Source organism: Erythrolamprus reginae, chromosome 1 (genome assembly GCF_031021105.1).
Source record: "Erythrolamprus reginae isolate rEryReg1 chromosome 1, rEryReg1.hap1, whole genome shotgun sequence".
Classification (NCBI taxonomy): Eukaryota; Metazoa; Chordata; class Lepidosauria; order Squamata; family Dipsadidae; genus Erythrolamprus; species Erythrolamprus reginae.
The window spans coordinates 323036391-323057987 of record NC_091950.1 but is presented as its reverse complement, the minus strand read 5'-3'; the positions used below and the strand labels follow the sequence as shown (position 1 = coordinate 323057987).

The 21597-nt window shown below is 38.4% G+C and overlaps 1 protein-coding gene across 5 annotated transcripts in view; it reads left to right on the top strand.

Annotated features, from left to right (window-relative positions):
- RGS17 (regulator of G protein signaling 17) overlaps window positions 1–16009 on the top strand; it is an 83618-nt gene extending 67609 nt beyond the window's left edge. For all 5 annotated transcript variants that reach the window (XM_070733736.1, XM_070733737.1, XM_070733735.1 and 2 more), the window contains exons 4-5: window positions 11253–11487; window positions 12770–16009. In XM_070733736.1, the coding sequence (XP_070589837.1) occupies window positions 11253–11487; window positions 12770–12958 (424 nt within the window). In that variant the 3' untranslated portion in view covers window positions 12959–16009. The remainder of the gene's footprint in view (window positions 1–11252; window positions 11488–12769) is intronic.
- The last annotated feature ends 5588 nt before the right edge of the window (window positions 16010–21597 follow it).

Below are 21597 nucleotides of genomic sequence, written 5' to 3'. Positions count from 1 at the left end.
TTGCCAACTTTAAAAGGCGCTACAAAAATCTATGCCACCGAATAAAGACTGAATGCACCAATTATCACATTAATCAAGAAGAAAACCTTCTACGCATAAAATCCACCCATGCTTCCTATAACTTTGTAAACAACCAACTCAAAGACTCAAGATCCATCCCATGACCTAAACGACATAATGGTAAGGACTATAACGATGAAACTGTTAAAGCCAAACTCTTTAACACATTATTCGGTTCAGTCTTGTAAACAGCAATGGTTCATGCCCAATATTTCCTAGTAACACAAATAATTACAATGATCTAACACAAATTGATTTTACAGAAGATATTGTTGAAAGGCATTATGCAACCTAAAACCATCTCTATCTATTAGACCTGCTGGACTATCTGCATCCTTCTTTAAAAAGCTCTCCACAGCCTCTAAGCATAATCTTTGATAAATCTTTCAGGACTACCTCCTTACCCAATTTATGGTCACTAGCCACAGCCATCCCTATCTTCAAAAAAGGAGATCTCAGCAACGTCAAAAATTATAGACCAATCTCATTACATTGTGTCACTTGCAAAGTCATAGAATAAATCATAAGCCAATCTATAACCATCCACCTAGAAACTAACAACCCATTTAGGTTGTTAACAAACAATTTGGTTTTAGGGAAAAAATATCCTGTAATCTGCAACTTCTACACTGTAAAAACATATGGACATACACAATAGGTGCAATTTACATAAACTTTTGTAAAACCTTTGATTCAGTGGTACATGACAAACTACTTCTGAAACTAAAATCGTATGGCATGTCTGGAACACTACATGATTGGATAACTGTGTTCCTGTCAAACAGACAAGTGGTTAAAATACCAATTCCTATTTTCTATCAAATCCTGCCAATAGTGTGTCCCTCAAAGCAGTGTTTTAGGACCCACACTCTTCCTACTTTATATAAATTACTTTTGTGATCATATTATAAGCAACTCCGCTCTCTTCGCCAACAATGTAAAATTATTTAACACCACAGAAAATGCTGCTGCCCATCAGACCTTGATTAGAATAGAATGGAATAGAATTTTATTGGCAAGTGTGATTGGACACACAAGGAATTTGTCTTGGTGCATATGCTCTCAGTGTATATAAAAGAAAAAGATACATTTGTCAAGAATCATGTGGTACAACACTTAATGATTGCCATAGGGGTCAAATAAGCAATGAAGAAACAATCAATCTTAATAAAAATCTTAGGATACAAACAACAAGTTACAGTCATACAGTCCTAAGTGGGAGGAAAAGGATGATAGGAATGATGAGAAAAACTAGTAGAAATAGAAGTGCAGATTTAGTAAAAAGTCTGACAGTTTTGAGGGAATTATTTGTTTAGTAGAGTGGTGGCGTTCGGGAAAAAAATGTTCTTGTGTCTAGTTGTCTTGGTGTACAGTGCTCTGTAGCGTCGTTTTGAGGGTAGGAGTTGAAACAGTTTGTGTCGTGGATGCGAGGGGTCAGTAAATATTTTCCCCGTCCTCTTTTTGACTTATGCAGTATTACTGGTCCTCAATGGAAGGCAGGTTGGCAGCAATTGTTTTTCTGCAGTTCTGATTAGCCTTATTATTATTATGTATTAGAATGGTCATACAAGTGGCAACTTCAAATCTCAACCAACAAATGCTTTTTACACATTGGCAAAAAGAATCAGAACACAAAATACAAGCATGGAGGACACGACCCCCTTTCTGTCAAGAACCGTGGAGTACTCATACCTAATGATCTAAATGCCAAAGCCCACTGTAACAACATTGCCAAAAAGGCACTAAGAGTAGTCAATCTAATCTTGCCTAGCTTCTTCTCTAGCAATATTCTATTGCTAACTAGAGCATACAAAACATTCGCTAGACCAATTCTCGAATATAGCTCACCTGTCTGGAACACGCACTGTATATCGGACATTAATACAATTGAGAGAGAGTCCAAAAATATTTCATGAGAAGAGTCCTCCACTCCTCCGCTCGCAACAGAATACCTTATTCCACCAAACTTGAAATCTTGGGCTTATACAACTTAGAACTATGTCACCTTTGAACTGATCTAAATGTAGCTGATAAAATTATCTGCCACAAGATCCTACCTGTCAATGACTATTTCAGCTTCAACCATAACAATACATGAGCGCACAATAAATACAAACTTAATGTAAACCGCTACAAACTCAACTGCAGAAACTATGACTTTAGCAACAGAGTGATCGATGCCTAGAATTCACTACCCAACTCTGTGTTTTTTTTCTCCAAACCCCCAAAACCTTAACCTTAGACTGTCTAGTGTTGACCTCACCCCATTCCTAAGAGGTTTGCAAAAGGCATGCATAAGAACACCAATGTGCCTACCATCCCTATCCTACCATCCTATTGTCCTCATTTATCTGTATTTACTCTATGTTTATACCTATACCTGCTATCCTGTACATTTGACAAAAAAATAAATAAATAAAAATAAAATAATTATTTCCTCCATTAAATTATAATAATTCTCATTGCATTCACTTCTGACTTATGTATATTGGCATAATTCTGCAATAATCCACAATATCCTTGGTGATACATTTTCCAATTGTAGGTGTTTTTTTAAAGCCACTTTTGTTAAAGTGAAATTACGTATTCTGTGTTTACAGTTTTCATTCCGAGTTTTCTCTGGGTTTGCACTCTATCATAGTGCCATCTTGTGGCCAAAACATGTTTCTGTAATACTTTGTCTAATTTCAAAGCATTTCCCTATTATCTACTGCCAAGGATTCATATTTTGATCCTTTTTATACTATTTGGATAATGTATTTCTCCTCACAAATAGCTGGTAATATACATTTTCAAATTCATTCATACATATAGCAGAAGTCCTGATGTTGTGTGTGACTGTAGCTTGACTGTAAAGACACATCCTTGCTATTTTCTGAACAGCAATAAGAAACTGATTCTCTCATCCCTTTCAGGTTATTCTAACTTCCCAGTGTAAGTTACATGCCTAGAATTCCTGTGTGATTTCTTATCCAAGTATGAACCAGAGTCAACCCTGTTTAGTTTCTAAATCCAAACAAAAGTCAGGCAATTATTGCCACCTACTACTGTGAGACATTTTTTATAGACTGCGTACAACAGCATAAATTACTAACTAAAGGAGAAGGGGATGTCAGAGGAAGAGATGATTAGATAATATCATCAACACAATAAACATGAATTTAGGCAAATTCTGGGAAACAGTGGAGGACACGGAGAAGGAGGCTGGCATGCTATGGTCCATGGTATCCCAAAAAGTTGGACATGATTTAGTGGCTGAACGATAACAATTCTGTCTTCTTTATTGCCAGTTTTTTTTTTTTAATTTATTGGATTTGTATGCCGCCCCTCTCCGTAGACTCGGGCAGCTAACAACAGTAATAAAAAACAGCATGTAAATCCAATACTAAAACAACTAAAAAAAACTTATTGTAAAACCAAACATGCATACATACAAACAAACATACCATGCATAAATTGTAAAGGCCTAGGGGGAAAGAATATCTCAGTTCCCCCATGCCTGATGGCAGAGGTGGGTTTTAAGGAGCTTACGAAAGGCGAAGAGGGTGGGAGAGTATCTGAGCTTCAGGCTTTTTTTTCTTAGAACGTTTTAAATGTAAAAAAAAAAAAGATTTGTATCTTTTGTATCCATTTCTGAATAAATGTTTATTTTTAAAAAAAACAACATAAAATGTCCCGCTTGTCCTTTGACATTTCAATTCTCCAAAGACAGACTTTAAAAATATAAGTGCCCTGCAATTTAAACTATTTATAAAAGATATACCTGCAGCTGTTTGAATCTATTTGCATACTTTTGAAAATATTTTTTTGAACAATTTTTGATCTGGGAACCATAAAGCCAATAGAGTATGCAATAGCAAAGTGATGCATAAAAGCATCCAAATTCAGAAACTCATCAGGGAATAATAAGTAATAGTGTGCTTTGATGTCAGTATGCCATTATAAAGTCTGATAGCAGCAAAGCATACAAATTTGCTCCCAATTGAATAAACATTTTGTTTTGTATATCTTTAAATTCACCTTTCCCTATGAATTGATCTGTGAATTTTATTTTATTTTTTATTCTGATAATTCCACTTCTAACCTATGATAGCAATGATTGGCCAGTAGGCACCAATAAACAGAATAAACAAAGAACAATGTGCCAAAGAAACCATATATTATTTATTTAAAGATTTGCAATCCGTATTTGGGTTATAAAATTGATTTTAAAAACATGACCATTCATAAGTATATAAAAATACATGATGAATATTATCAAACATAAATAAAAGAACAGGGTAGAATAGAATTTTTTATTGGCCATGTCTCATTGGATGCACAAGGAATTTGTCTTGGTGCATATTTTATTTATTTATTTTATTGGATTTATGAGCCACCCCTCTCCGAAGACTCGGGGTGGCTACAACATATAAAATCGCAATGAAATACCTCTTAAATACAATTTATCTTAAAATTAACTAGTCTAAAAACCCATTTAATTTCCAATCAATCACTCCCATTCACACAGCAACCATACATTTCATTCATTGGCCAGGAGGCAAATAATTAATAGCCCCAAGCTTACATTGAGAGCATATGCTCAGTGTACATAAAAGAAAAGATATGTTTGGTAAGAATCATAAGGTCCAAAACTTAATAGTCCAGGTACAAATAAGTAATCAAATCAGATTAGGAACCAGTCAATATAAATTGTAAGGATACAACTAACAAAGTTACAGTCATACAGTCATTAGTGGGGGGAGATGGGTCATGGGAATGATGAGAAGATTAATAGTAGGGCAGACTTAGTAAATAGTTTGACAGCGTTGAGGGAATTATTTGTTTAGCAGAGTGATGGCATTCGGGGGGGAAAACTGTTCTTGTGTCTAGTTGTTCTGGTGTGCAGTGCTCTATAGCGTCCTTTTGAGGGTAGGAGTTTGAACAGTTTGTGTGTAGGATGTGAGGGGACTGTAAATATTTTCCTGGCCCTCTTTTTGACTCATGCAATATACAGATCCTCAATGGAGGGCAAGTTGGTAGCAATTGTTTTTTCTCCAGTTTTAATTACCCTTCAAAGTCTGTGTCTGTCTTGTTGGGTTGCAGAACCCAACCAGACAGTTATAGAGGTGCAGATGACAGACTCAAATATGCTGCACATCATCAATTTTCCCACTTCTTTTAATTATAAAAGATATATTTTGTCCCTTAATAAAAGATGTTTTATTTTTCATTAAAAGCCAAGATAAACAGATCAAAACAGAGGGACACATTAAAAAATATTTGTTACAAAAACAATGATTGAAGCATTTAGCAGTAAGGAATTTCTCATCATTCCATCATGAATTCAATTGGGAATCAATCCAGGACATTTTTGGTTGCAGTAGTAGATCTCTCTCAGGACAAATAGTTGCTGGAAAAGATCAGTGAGTCTATAAACCACGCAATATTCAGAACTGTAGAAAAAACAATTGCTGCCAATCTGCCTTCCATTGAGGACCTGTATACTGCACCAGTCAAAAAGAGGGAGGGGAAAATATTTACTGACCCCTTGCATCCTGGACATAAATTGTTTCAACTCCTACCCTCAAAATGTCGCTACAGAGCACTGCACACCAAGACAACTAGACACAAGAAGAGTTTTTCCCGAACGCCATCACTCTACTACAAGGTTCGACAAACCCAGGCGCCTGGTCGCCAGTGGCGCCTAGAAAATGTTGTCTGGCGCCTAGAAAATGTTGCCTGCTGTACTGTATGTCAGCGTTTCCCAACCGGTGTGCCGCCTGGGCAGGGCGCTGCGGTGCCTCTGACCTCTCCGCTCCTGCCCGATGCCACGGTTTCTGGCGCTCTCCTGCTGGGTCCCAAAGAAGGCAGGCAGGAAGGAGAGCTCCATTCTTCGCGCCTTTTTCCCGCCTTCCTTCTTTGAGGCCCAGCAGGAGAGCGCCAGAAACCGCGGCATCGAGCAGGAACCGGGAGGTCGGAGGCACCGGCACGGCAGCGCCCGCCCAGCTGAAGGTTCCCTGTCGTCATCGGCAAGTGTCCTTTGGGGCCCGGCGGGAGGGCACTGGCGGTGGGAGCGGGGGGGGGGCCGCGGCTGCAGCGGCACAGGCAGTCGCGGGGAGATGGCGGGGGGAGCGGGGGGCGGCTAAAGCGGCCCCGGGCACCGTTCCCTGTACGCTTTTCCAGGGGCGCGCAGGGAGCCGCGGCCACCCGCCCGCCTACCGGATTTCCCTCCGCGCGGCTGGGGAGGTGGATTCGCCGCCCCCGCCAGCCCGATCTCCCTCCAGTGGCTGGTGACGTAGTTCTACCGCCCTCGCCAGCCTGATCTCCCTCCGTGGGGGGGTGGGGGGCGACGAACCGACGACCGGGGGCTGTCCGTCCGTGTTGGGTGGTGCAGGGCAGGCACAGGCAGCCCCAGGGGAGAACAAGGGAGGGAGAGAAAGGAAAGAGAGAGTAAGGGAGGGAGAGAAAATTGAATGAAGGAGGGAGAGAAAGAAAGAGTAAGAAGCAGAAAGGATAGAGAAAAAGGAAGAGAAAGGGAGGGGGAGAAAGGAAAGAGGGAGGAAGGGGGGGAGAGAAAATTGAATGCAGGAGGGAGAGAAAGAAAGAGTAAGAAGTAGAAAGGATAGAGATAAAGGAAGAGAAAGAGGGGGAGAAAGGAAAGAGGGAGGGAGGCGGGAGAGAAAATTGAATGAAGGAGGGAGAGAAAGAAAGAGTAAGAAGTAGAAAGGATAGAGAAAAAGGAAGAGAAAGGGAGGGAGAGAAAGGAAAGAGGGAGGAAGGGGGGGAGAGAAAATTGAATGAAGGAGGGAGAGAAAGAAAGAGTAAGAAGTAGAAAGGATAGAGAAAAAGGAAGAGAAAGGGAGGGAGAGAAAGGAAAGAGAGAGAAAGGGAGAGAAAGGGAGGGAGAGAAAATTGAATGAAGGAGGGAGAGAAAGAAAGAGTAAGAAGTAGAAAGGATAGAGAAAAAGGAAGAGAAAGGGAGGGGGAGAAAGGAAAGAGGGAGGAAGGGGGAGAGAAAGAAGATATGAAGGAGGGAGAAAAAGAAAGAGAGATAGGAAGGAAAGAGGGAGAGAAAGGAATGAGAGAGAAAGGGAGGGAGAGAAAGGGAATGAAAGAGGGAGAAGGGGTGAGAGATAGAAAGGATAGACAGAAAGGGAGAGAAAGGAAAGAGAGAAAGGGAGGGAGAGGAAGGAAAGAGATGAGAGAGGAAGGAGGAGACAGAAAGAGAGGAAGGAAGGAAGAGAGAAAGAAAGAGGGATGGAGAGAGAAAGGAAGGAAGAGAGAGAAAGAGGGAGGGAGAGAGAAATAGAGCGAAAGGGAGGAAGAGAGATTTTTTTTGTCCAAACTTTTTTTAGCGCCCCCCCCCCCCATGTTCCCCAGGATTTTGAAAATATGAAAAATGTGCCGCGGCTCCAAAAAGGTTGGGAAACACTGCTGTATGTGTATACAGTATATTTTTCCCGCCTTGTGTTTACGCCCAGAAATGGTACATCTTGGCTTCCGTAGCTCCGCCCATCAACCTCGGAGCGAGCTGCTTTCCCAGCGTCCCCTGCGCTTGCGTGCGTCTCTCCCTCCCCCCCTTGCCTCCATTCCGCCTCCTACTCGAACCCCTTCACTCCCCCCCACCGCACACAGACGCTCCGATCTTGGCCGCTCACCCGCCTTCGGAGAGAAGCGGAAGCCCCTCCCCTCCCGGCGTGAGGTTTTGTTCATTCCTCCTCCGGCCGCGTGCGCGGTGACTTCCGACCAGTAACCCCTCCTCCCCCCTCCCCCCCTCACCCGCGTCCCCGGCCCGGTCTCCCTTTCCTTCTTCTCTGTTTCGGTTTCTGACTAACGGTCTCCCCTCGGATCCCGACGGGAGTACAGCAGAGCCGGCTCGGCGGAGCCAGGCCTGCGCCGGGGGGGAGGGGGTGAAAGCGATGTCAGGTGGAGACTCGGCAAAAAACCAAGTTTGCTTAAAAAAAATTCTGGCTCCTAAATTTTTTGGCTGGCTCCTAGATTCTGAACAACTTTGTCGACCCCTGCTCTACTAAACAAATAATTTCCACAACACTGTCAGACTTTTTACTAAATCTGCACTTCTATTCTACTAGTTTTTCTCATCATTCTTTCATCCTTTCCCTCCCACTTAGGACTGTATGACTGTCACTTGTTGCTTGTATCCTAAGATTTTTTATTAATATTGATTGTTTCTTCATTACTTATTTGACCCCTATGACAATCATTAAGTGTTGAACCTCATGATTCTTTACAAATGTATCTTTTTCTTTTATGTACACTGAGAGCATATGCACCAAGACAAATTCCTTGTGTATCCAATCACCCTTGGCCAATAAAATTCTATTCTATTCCATTCCATTCTATTCTATTCTGTTCTATTCTATATTCTATTCTATATGAACTAAGCCATAAGTTGCATAGATATGATTTATAGACTTAGTACAACTTTTCAAGTAATTTGAAGCACACATTGGTTTGTTCTTATTGTTTCTATCATGGGGGTTAAAGCCAATCTGAATAGGGTTTCAGGTGCCTGTGCACAATAATGTTTTAAATTAGTATTCCAAGCATAGCCCAAGATGAAGAAAGGGTGCTGACTTTAAGGATCAAGTGATTCAGGGATGGGTTTTAACTTACCCTGCTGCTGGTTCACTTCTTCCCACACCTCGTGGCAGCACCTCACAGTGGCAAAAAAATAAAAAAAAATCCCTTCCCAAAAAGCTGAAAATAAAATGGCAACTGCATGCACAGTGCCAGAAACTTAGCTTCTGTGCATGTACAGAAGGGGAAAAAAAACCAGAAAAAAATTAGATTTTTTTTTTTAAAAAATCACCCCGCAAAAAGATGACGGCGCCCACAGACCAGCACCAATCAAACCAGTTCTGTGATGTCATTGTGATGTCACCAGCTGGTCACTACCGGTTTGGGTGAATCAGTCCGAACCACCAGGAACCCACCTCTGAAATGATGGGTCTCTTCCAATTTCCCCTTCTTTATTCTGGAAACATTTACAATTTTTCACCTCAAAAGAAATGCATGCTAATTAAGTTCAAGCCAATAAGGTCTACATAAAGAGAACCATTGGCGTGCTGGAGTCAATACAAAAAAGAAACAGCTTCACATTAAATTTTCATTATCACTGGGATAACTCACTGGGATTTCTCTTTCCACTGTTATTTTCCTTCCTTCCTTCCTTCCTTCCTTTCCTTCCTTCCTTCCTTCCTTTCTTCTTTCTTTCTTTCTTTCCTTCCTTTCTTCTTTCCTTCCTTCCTTTCTTCTTTATTTCCTTCCTTCCTTGCTTTCTTCTTTCCTTCCTTCCTTCCTTCTTTCCTTCCTTCCTTTCTTCTTTCTTTCCTTCCTTCCTTCCTTCCTCCATCCCTTTCTCTGCCAACTGTTTCTACCACGTATACTTGCTGAAAGGAAGCAAAAGGCAACCCACAAGGCCAAAAAGTTATCAATTCCAAGCACCCTTATAAAGTTTCATTGGTTCATTCTTGAAAGAGAATTTGATTCTGATGCAAGAGCAATTTCACTGATTAGATGCAAATTTATTTTCGTGGGCTTTGACTCACAATTCACAGCATGTTGCACATCTTTCCTCTACAGTCTATTATTTTTTAATCCAGTTGGAAGAAAGCGAAATCACTTTCAGAGCCTCTTCAAAGGAAAGTTAGAAGGTGGTTCAGATATGAGTTCATATCCATTTCACTATAAAGTCTTCCAATGCTATTTTTTTTACTGCCTGTGCTCACTAAATCCCAAAGAAATACATTAGCAGGCAGCTCTTCTAATGTCTGGTGTTTTTAGCAGTCAGGCAAGTTGCGAAGTGGTGGAAAAGTAGCTAATAAGAAGAAAAATAAACCTACGCAGTACCAACGTACTCTGCTGCCTCGCAACAATAAAGTAAACTCAAAAATACAATTAAAATAAATTGAAGGATAGTGAGGTATAATGGGGAAGACATTGAACTGGCAACTTGGGAATCTAGAGTCTAGTGCAGGAGTGAGGAACAATGGTGCTTTTATGACTTATGGTCTTCAATTCCCAGAATTCCTGAGACAGCAAGACAAGTCTTCATGACTTGTCTTGCTGTCTCAGGAATTCTGGGAGTTGAAGTCATAAAAAGGCCATTATTCCCCACCTCTGGTCTAGTGCCTGTCTAGTGCGTCCTCAGCCACAAAAAATTATTCTGAGAGAGTAACAATGAAAGAACTTGCAAGCCATAAGAGCTGGGAACATCATTAGCACCTGGAAAAATACAGTCTGAGCAAGTAGAGCAATGGAAAAAACCCTGCAAAGACTTAGGGCTTGGAAAGTATTCTTGGCAGAGAGTAACAATGAAAGAGCTTGCAAGTGGGTAAGAGCTGGGAACATTGTTAGCACCTGGTTAGGGCTGGAAAGAAACATTTGAAGCAAACAGAGAATTAAAAAAAATCGAAGACAGGGTTTGGAATACATTCTTGGCAGAGAGTAACAATGAAAGAGCTTGCAAGCCGGTAAGAGCTGGGAACATTGTTAGCACCTGGTTAGGGCTGGAAAGAAACTTACTTGGAGCAAGTTAGAGTAATGAAAAAAACCCTGCAAAGACTTAGGCCTTGGAAAACATTCTTCACAGAGAGAAACAATGAAAGAGCCTGCAAGGTAAGAGCTGGGAAGATCGTTAGCAGCTAGTTAGGGCTGAGGGGGGGGGGGGAAGCTACATTCAGAGTATAAGACGGACCCTAATTATCAGCGTCTTTTTGGGAGGAAAAAGGTCTGTCTTATACACTGAAAAATAGGATAGGAAGGCGTGCTTGAGTTCCTGAACAAGAGGCAGCAGGATGCTTCATAAATAAATGTTTGGTAGGGAAAAATACTTTTTTCAAAATTTGAAGACATTTCAGTCTATTATTATTATTATTATTATTATTATTATTATTATTATTATTATTATTATACAACTAAATCCAATAGAAAATAAATAGACTTCAGTGAGATTGTAGATTACAGAGAGTGGCTCAGCAGAATTGAATTCAAGAGAAACAAGTTAGTTGTAACTGGCTTAAACAATATGGCTTTGTCAGATTTCAGGTTTCATCACTATGTCTTGGGATACATCCCACTAAACAATATAAGACCACCTGCAAATAAAACCACTGTATAACAATATATGTAGTGGTCTGACATTTGGGGGTATTGTCTTTGTGATTGCTTTTTTTTTTTTTTTGCAGCCAAAATCCCACCGCTGATGAAATTCTAGCTTGGGCTCAGAATTTTGACAAGATGATGAAAATACCAGCCGGTAGGAATATTTTCAGAGAATTTCTTCGAACAGAATATAGCGAAGAGAACCTCCTATTCTGGTTAGCATGTGAAGACCTGAAAAAAGAACAGAACAAGGATGCTATTGAAGAAAAAGCCAGACTTATATACGAAGACTATATCTCTATACTATCGCCAAAAGAGGTAGTCTTTTAAAACCTACCAAAGAATATTAGATGTGCACCATGCTCTGTTTGCATATACAGTGTGATACATTTAGAATATTTCTCACCACCAGAAATCTCTATCAGAAAACGTTACCATATGATGGACAGTAGGGTAGTATAATGAATAAACTGTTTGGATAATCCTAGATGGAAACATGCTTGTCTGTTTGTGTGTGCGTGTGTGTGTTCATATATGTGTCTGTCTGTGTGTTTATTGTTCATATATATATAGTAGGATCTTTGCAATGGATTGAGAATTTCCATGAGAAAAACTCTGAAATAAGGATAAACAATTTTCAGCTAATTGTTCCTCTATCAGCCTTTATATCCCCAGAAAACATGATTTCCCATCCTTCCATTTCTTCTAACAGGAGGCATTCTTGATTTCTTTCTACATGTCACAGGAAACTCTGGATCCAAACAATTCACATGGATTTATTCTACAGTAAAAGTGTTTAAGAGTGCATGCTTGCATTTTTAACATAATTTATTCTCACATCCATTAAGACATTATTTCATTTAGTGTAGCAGAGCATTCATTACTTACATTGATGTCTATAGAGATTTTCAATCATCCAAGTTATTGTTATCCCAAAGGTGCTTTGCCAAAAGGTTTTGGGTGGACTGGTTTTGTTTTGTCTTTTCCTTTGAAAATATTTCACTCCTCATCCAAGAAACTTCTTGTTAGAATGGAAGAAGCTTCTTGCATGAGAAGCAAAATGCTTTCAAAGAAAAAAACCCAAGAAAGTCCAGTTCTCTTTGGCAAAAGCAACTTTGGGGCTATCCGGAGCAAATTTAACGTTCAAATTTCAGAATTCTTTTCTTCACATGAATATTAGTGTTTTGTTTCAGTTAACATTTCGTCAAAATTTTTAAAATCTAAAGTATGGTATTTAGTACCAAGATAAATGCAAACATTTTCCCAGTTAAAGATTCAGTGGTAATTTGATTTTGGTACCAATATGGTTTTTACATGTGTCCTGGACCTAAAGAATACTATATTTAACATCAGTGTTGAAATGATATTATACTAAGGCAAATATCTCTCTGTAGTCCAGATAAGTTAAATCTATAGATATAATTTTGGTTTCATTGATTTTAAGACACCCTGGAGAACACTTGTAATTGGGTTTATGAAGATAATTCTTTATAGGTAAAGTCCCAGTTGAGTGCAGCTGTATTTAATCTAAAAATATGCTGATTGGTCTGCATAAATTCTTCAAAGTGATCATTTAATTGTCTTTTCCTCTCCTCTTTAGGTTAGCTTAGATTCACGGGTGCGAGAAGTGATCAACAGAAATTTGCTGGACCCCAACTCTCATATGTATGAAGATGCTCAACTTCAAATCTACACATTAATGCACAGAGACTCTTTCCCTAGGTTTTTGAACTCTCAGATCTATAAATCTCTTCTCGAAAGTACAAGGAGCTCTACTTCTGAGACTTAAGAGTAATTTGGGGGGTTTGAAATCTTGATTTAGCTTTTGGGGCATGGGTGGGGTCAGGACTATTAGGATGAAGACAGAGGTAAAATTTTTGAAGCAACAGGGCTGCTCTGGAAGCACCTTCACTGCATTTAGTCCAAAATGTACCCTTCCCCTCCAGAGTCAAGCTCTGGGGAAACCGGTCCTGCCCCTTAAAGCAGAAGCCGGATGTGCATGGTGCTGATTTGTGAAGCCCCGCCCCACCCCGTGATGTCACCAAGAAACCTCCCTTGCAATAGCTGGAACAATTTTGCACTTTAAGAAGAGTTTCCTTTTTAAACGAAGAAGGCAGGAAGTGAACAGAATTAATAGTCTAATGTTCATCCGCCCTTTTGTTTTGGGTGGACAGGAGTAGGAAAAGTGACAAGACTGGAAAGCTTGTGCTTTTTTCAATTCATTGTTCTTCGTGGCTGCCATTTCAGCTGCCGATTCTGGTGGGAAGATGGGCTCAAGCAGAGCTGAGGGACGAACCGAAAAGCTCTCTTTTTATATTACATCTGTCTTCACCTTAGTAGTTCAATAACACCTGGAACTGAGTTCCTGGAGAACTACAGTTTGGCACGAGTCTGGCTACTGTGAAGCAAACGAATATACACAAAGGTCTTTGTCTACATTTACCAAGGTCTATAATTCTTGATTTTGGAAGGGAGAGAAAGTAGATTTGCCAAATCACACTTATTCAAATACTTTTACACCTGCAGTTAAGATTACAATGATGTTCTTTCCGTTTTAATGAAGGGTGTCCTTGTGTATCCTCACACTGCATGTGCAAAGCAAAACTGCTTCACTTTATCACTTAGTTGTTGCAATATTTAATCCAACAACATAAATTATATCTATATTTAAGAGCATTGTGTGCAATATGGTCTTATGGTACACACGCAGGGATTATTGCAGTGAACCTGAAAACAATATGACTTGCGTTTAGCAATGTTAATCCCCATGATCTGTGGAGAAAAATCCATTGCTATATAAGACAGACAACATTTCTATGTAAGAAAAAGAGCAAGAAGTGAATGTTATTTATCATCCTTTATTTAAAATTCAAAACAGAGGATTCCTCTGGTTATTGACTGCCAGAATTGCGGTATTTTCATTACAGAAATGTCAAAACTAACAACAAACATCAAAGCACAAGCTACATGAAATAAATCAAATGGAGAGACACAATCTATAAGCTGACATTGTTTATAATTGTTATAAAACAGATAATCAATGTACATTTCAGATGTCAGATACTGTAATGGATTTATTAAAGACTGGCTATCCAGTTATTTAAAATTGTTGTGTAATGTTATGTAATTCGCAAAAGGAAAGAAACAAAAAAAAACACTTCCATTCAAAGAATCAAGTCTAGAAAAAAATTATGGTTTAAATTTAAAAGATACTTTTTTGAAAAATGCATGAATGTAGCATTTTGGTCTGCATTGGACACTAGCATTTGTCTATACATTTGCTTTTCTTAAAACTTACGGTATGTCTTGTGAAAAGGAAAATTTATATTTTCAAAGAAAAAGCTAAGGAAGAATTTCTTCTGGCATTGCTAATTTGAAAGGGTTCATTTATGGGCCAGTATTGTGGAAATTTAATAAATATTAGATTCAAAACTACTGGCCCCAAAACAGTGGCAACAGTTGTTCTTTTTTTCTTTTTTAAACAAACATCTTTCTAAGCACTAGTAAAACTGAAGACATTATGGGGTCTTCTGTTTATCTTGAGTTGAATTTGCCAGGGTCAACCTTTTGCACAAGGCATCCTATAGTGAATATGGATTTAGCCAAGAGCTGTTTTTCCTCTTGTGAAATTCCCATTTACTTCAAATGTGCAATTGAAAAGTCCCTTGGAGATCCTTTTCTTTGCTGCTAGTTCAATTTCCCTAAGTATATGCTTGCATCTTTAAAAAGAAATAGCAAATTTCTAAACAAAACAACCAAAAAACCCTTGTCTTAGAACCTGTTCATTTTAATATCCAGTCTTGAGATTTTCTTTGAAGAATTGTTAAGGTGCCACAAAACAGATATATATATATATTGAAGGTATTATGAACTCTAGATTTGATGCTTGGGGATATTCTATAAACCGATTCTTCTCCCTGAAGTTAACTTCTTGTTACTGTCCATGATCAAGATGGTGATAAACAAATAGAATCAAGTTATTTCATGTTAGCTACATGTTAGTCTGCAAGTTATTCCCGAATTTATCTACAACTTAATGTGAATGCATTCGCTGAACATGCTGAGTCTCATTCATTGAAGGGGAAATTTTGTTGGAGCAAAGTTGTGAATTTTGCCCTCTGAGGTTGCAGTTACATTACATAATGTATAGATGACATTAAGCACTGGATTGTTCATTCTAGTCCTAAACATCTGTGCCAGCAGTGCCCCCTACGTGCTTGCATAATACTGGAATCTCTTGACTATCTAATGTCCTTGAGAACTCTATTTCCCCAATGTAAGTCCTTCATTGCTAGTAATTATGTCATTCACTTATTTTGGAAGGGACTCAATTCTTTTTCTCTTTCACTGCCTCTTCATATTTAATTTATTGAACATGTGTCAAAGGGCAGAGGTTTATGTGGTTGGGAATATACCTATTACTTTACTTACAATACTTGAAATCTGTAAGCTTAAGAGGCATGTTGGGGAGATGTGGACAATTTAGCTAACCATTTCTTAAGATCTTTTGGTTTTGTAATTTATACAGAATTCAGGAGACAAGACTTTTGTAAAAAAAACAAAAACAAAAAAAACCCCAAGGGCTATTCTTTATTCCCTATGCAACTCTTTTAACTGTTGTAGTGTGTGATGAAATGGGATTTTTAAAAAAGGCAAAAAAAGTGAGAGAAAATTCTGCAAAGTAGAAAAAAATAAAAGGTCTGTTTACACTGGCGTTTGCTGACTATCCTACCATACTCAGCACTTTGAAATATTGTTGTGTATGAAAATGTAGTTTAAAATGCAAGACAAATTATTTATAAAGGACATTCTTTTAATAAATACCTGTTTTATCTGAAAAGTGTTATTGTGTTATGATATACTTTATTCATGTTGGTTATTAATTTACCATTATGAATAAATTGTAAAGGTATATTGATAGAATCATATCTTCAAAGATGTTTACATAAACAACCTTTTTTTCTAAAGGAGAAGGTAGCAAGAAAAAAAAAGCAAACAACTGCCTCCTCCTACTGTGAATTTCTCATAATGAAATAATTTAAGGCTCATTATCTGAAATAACCGTGGTATTCCATATTTATAACACCACAGTAAAAATTACATTTCCTATGGTACTCTGTATGTGCGTGTGTGTGTATATATGTATGCATATATGTATGTATGTATATATTTATATTTATATTTATATATATATGCATATATATACACATGCACACACACACACAGTTTTCCCCAAAATAAGACATCTCCTGATAATAACCCCAATTGGGCTTTTAAATGCATGGCAATAAGGCCAAGCACTTATTTCTGGATCCAAAAAAATATGAGACAGGGTCTTATTTTCGGGAAAACACGGTATACAGTATATCTGTCTGTACATATTTATATGACGTGGATTCTGGTTTGTTATGGTGTTTGAGATACAACTATCTCTGGTGCACAAAACTAGGTCTATGTAATCAGAAAATCTAGCATGTATTCAATATTGAGACTTCATATTTTCAATGTTACTATTTGATGGTGACCTGTTAACCAGAAGCTATATTTATAAGATACTTTTACTATAGTAAGGCAGATGTCAGCTTGACAGGACACCTTTCCTGAGGAACCTTAACCAAATAAAATTTGTGAGGGTCTGCCAATAGCACCTAGAATTATGGTACTAGACTTCCTTTTATGAGTATTTTGGTCATGATATGGGAGATATCATTATGAATAAGATGTCACATTTGAACTGTTTCCAACATTACTAAGTGTGTTGTTCCAGTGAGATTATGTTACCATAAGAGCCTATATCCTGATTTTTGTTGGATTTATAGGTTGGCCTATTGTATACTCTGTATTTTATATATACTTCCTAGGAATGAATGTATATTTTAAATCCATCTGGCAAATAGATGTAGACACCCACACCACATAACCCTTGTGTCATTTAAAGAGATGCAAAAACAAAGGTGGTTGTTGATGTCAACTTTCTGCAAATAAAAGAAATAGCCAAATTTATCTCATTCTACTTTTGCATACCTCAGTTTTCAGTTCTCTGAAAGGAATATTGACAGTGTATTAAATGACAACATAATCTCATTGCTCTCGGTCAATTTGCAACATATAAGCAGCCAATGATTACACTTCTAAAATGATTACTGTGCATGTACTATACAATACTTTTAATATAAATGAATTGCTTAATTATACTTACCACAGGCAGAAATAGACTGAAGATGTATTTACTTCTTGTTTTGGGATTTTAATGAGATCACAAATATATAAAATAAATATAATGCTTTTGATTAACAGATCATTGTGACGAAGTTATATGTACAAGTTGTCATGAAAATATCATTCAGGTCTCTAATTCATCCAAGTCAGGAATGGAGGTATAGCAAGAAGGAAGAGGGAGATTGTGATCCCCTTATATAGAGTGCTGGTGAGACCACATTTGGAATATTGTGTTCAGTTCTGGAGACCTCACCTACAAAAAGATATTGACAAAATTGAACGGGTCCAAAGACGGGCCACAAGAATGGTGGAAGGTCTTAAGCATAAAACGTATCAGGGAAGACTTCATGAACTCAATCTGTATAGTCTGGAGGACAGAAGGAAAAGGGGGGACATGATCAAAACATTTAAATATGTTAAAGGGTTAAATAAGGTTCAGGAGGGAAGTGTTTTTAATAGGAAAGTGAACAAAAGAACAAGGGGACACAATCTGAAGTTAGTTGGGGGAAAGATCAAAGGCAACATGAGAAAATATTATTTTACTGAAAGAGTAGTAGATCCTTGGAACAAACTTCCAGCAGATGTGGTTGGTAAATCCACAGTAACTGAATTTAAACATGCCTGGGATAAACATATATCCATTGTAAGATAAAATACAGGAAATAGTATAAGGGCAGACTAGATGGACCATGAGGTCTTTTTCTGCCTTCAGTCTTCTATGTTTCTATGGATTCTACTTACCTTCCCTAACAGTTCGCATTGCGTGCATGCTCCCATCATGTCATGCAAATGGCTCTCTGCACATGTGCAGAAGCCTCTGCGCATACGCAGAGGGTTTACCAGCCGCTTTCAGGAAGCAGCAACCAGAAAACTGGTATGGGGGCGTGGCCAGATGGCCATTGCAGCTGGTTTGGCGAGCAGAAACAAATTCCCGCCACCGATACAGGCAAACCGGTCCAAACTGGCAACAACCCACCACTGATCCAGAATGGAACAGAAGCGGGAAAATTCTGAATGCATGGTCAAGTCCCTTTTGAGACAAGCAGAATTCCCGTTTCTGTTCCATTAAATTAAATTGAAGTAGCAACATCTGGGCTTCTTGAGAATACATTGGCTCAAATAGCACGTTGTGTAGTGTGTGAGCCTAGATCTAGGACCCGGGGACAGTGGGGTGTCAGTGGAGATTTGTCTTGACATTTCTCAGACTCCCTCAACCATTTGATTTCATTGTTATATGATTCTTTTAATCAAAAAAAAAATCAACGAAGGATCAGAAATCTGGGATGGGCACAGCAAAGCACCTGGCATATGGGAAGTCTGGGAGATCGGTCAGACCAAGATAGTTTTCTTCTGTCCCATTCAATTAAATTGAAGTACCAACATGTGGTCTTGTTAGGAAGGAATACAGAAGGTGTTTCTCCTCTTTTCTTTCTGGGGCAATTCTCACTGCCCATATTATGCAATGAAATTTCATTTTAATATACCAATTGTTGTACATTCAAAGTGATAAAGTTATTCTAAATCTATTGTCTCACACTAAAATTCCTAAGACGCCTCTCATCCAAATATTAACTGGAATCCATCCTGTTTAGTTTCCAAGCACAAACTAAATCTCTCTCTCTCAATCTCTCTCTCTCTCTCTTATTTTTATTTATTATATTTGTCAAACTAGTATAGAATTATAGTTTGTATTAACATAATAAAGTATAAAGAAGTGACAAAAAGGATAATAGGACAGAAGGACAGGGACAGTAGCCACAATACTGTGCTTATGCACGCCCCTTACTGACCTCTTAGAAAAGGGGAGAGGTCAACAGTAGATAATTTAAAGTTGAAGATCTTGGGGTTAGGGGAAGAAACAACAGAGTCAGGTAGTGAGTTCCAGGCATTGATCACTCTGTTGCTGAAGTCATACTTCTGCAGTCAAGTTTAGAGCGATTTACATTTAGTTTGTATCTATTATGTGCTCTTGTGTTCTTGTTGAAGGTGAAGTAGTCACTAACAGGAAGGACGTTATGGTGTATGATCTTATGAACAGCAGTTAAATCAGTTCGGAGGCAACGTAGTAAATTGGCTAACCGTAGTATTTGAAGTCTGGAAGAGTAAGATAGCTTGTTTCAAGAGGAGGAGTGAAGGACTCTTCTTGTGAAGTATTTCAGGACTCTCTCAATTGTGTCAATGTCATTTATGCAATGTGGGTTCCATACAGATGAGCTGTATTCGAGTATTGGTCTGATTAATGTTCTGCAAGCTCTGGTTAGTAGATCAGTGGAGAAGAAGCTGCATAAGATAACTCTGAGTGCTTTTTTGGCCGTGTTATTACAGTGAGCTCTGGCTACAGTAGGTCATTGGATATGTGTATTCCAAGGTCTTTGACAGAGTGAGGGTCAGCTATGAGTTCATTACTTCCAAGTATGTATTTAGTATTCTGATTCTTTTTACCAATGTGTAAGACAGAGAATTTGTTGGTTGAGATTTGAAGTTGCCAGTTGTTAGACCATTCAGCGAAATGATCAAGGTCCTTTTGAAGGCTAGCAGCGTTGTCGGTGGTATTAAATAGTTTAACATCTTCAGCAAATTAACATCTCTCTCTCTCTCTCCCCTCTCTCTCCCTTACTCACTCTCAGTCTCTCTATCCTCATGCATCTAGTTATCTGTCTGTCTGTCTGTCTGTCTGTCTGTCTGTCTACCTATCTATCTATCCACACTGCTAAAAAAAATAAAGGGAACACTCAAAGAACACATCCTGGATCCGAATGAAATATTCTCATTGAATACTTTGTTACGTACAAAGTTGAATGTGCTGGCATGTGAAATTTATTGTCAATCAGTGTTGCTTCCTAAGCGGACAGTTTGATTTCACAGAAGTTTGATTTACTTGGAGTTATATTGTGTTGTTGAAATGTTCCCTTTATTTTATATATATATATATATATATATATATATATATATGTATATGTATATGTATATGTATATGTATATGTATATGTATATGTATATGTATATGTATATGTATATGTATATGTATATGTATATGTATATGTATATGTATATGTATATGTATATGTATATGTATATGTATATGTATATGTATATGTATATGTATATAATCTGCTGCCCATCTCATTGTTGGAAGCGACTCTTTAAATCCAACTTAGTTTTTATTTATTGAATATAAAGCCTGCCTTTTGCACATGAGCTTATGATGGCATGCCATATGCAGTGTCCTTTCCTCATGTCTGTCTCCACAGCAATATTCCTGGGAGATGGGCTAGGTTGAGATAATAATAATAATAATAATAATAATAATAATAATAATAATAATTTATTGGATTTGTATGCCGCCCCTCTCCATAGACTCGGGGCGGCTAACAACAATGATGAAAACAGCATGTGACAATCCAATAATAAAACAACTAAAAACCCTTATTATAAAACCAAACATACACACAGACATACCATGCATAACTTGAAATGGCCTAGGGGGAAGAGCTATCTCAACTCCCACATGCCTGGCGGTATAAATGAGTCTTGAGTAGTTTACGAAAGACAGGGAGGGTGGGGGCAATTCTAATCTCCGGGGGGAGTTGGTTCCAGAGGGCTGGGGCCGCCACAGAGAAGGCTCTTCCCCTGGGGCCCACCAAACGACATTGTTTAGTCGACAGGACCCGGAGAAGGCCAACTCTGTGGGATGACTGGCCTAATGTCATCTAGTGATCTTCTGTGTCTGAGATGTATCCTAAGGACCACAAACAGATTTCTTTGTGGTTGGAGAAATATCTCCAGTCTTGACTGTCAGAAGCTATCTCTGTCTACAGCCCCCTAAATAATAATGCGGAGATAAAAAGATTAAAAAGCTTAATACAGTTTCCTGGCATGTTGCAGTGATTTCTTCCTTTTGAAAGAATATTTTCAAGTTCATCCCTGGTTTCTTTTACCTGGGCTTCTCCATTCAAGGGAAATTCTAAACAAGCTAGTGAGAGGCACAAATTATTTCCAATGATTCTATTTCTTGCAATTATCACTTGGGGAGAAAATGACTTCCCAAGAGGGAATAAAAAATAACTCTCCACAGAGACTTTCACCTGCTGGTCTGTAAACAGCAGAGCACTTGTTTCCTCGGGAGCTCTGATATTGAGCCTTGTTTGAAATTACTCTGTAAATGTTTACTGACCATATTAGAAATCCAAATTATTGTGTACACATCAT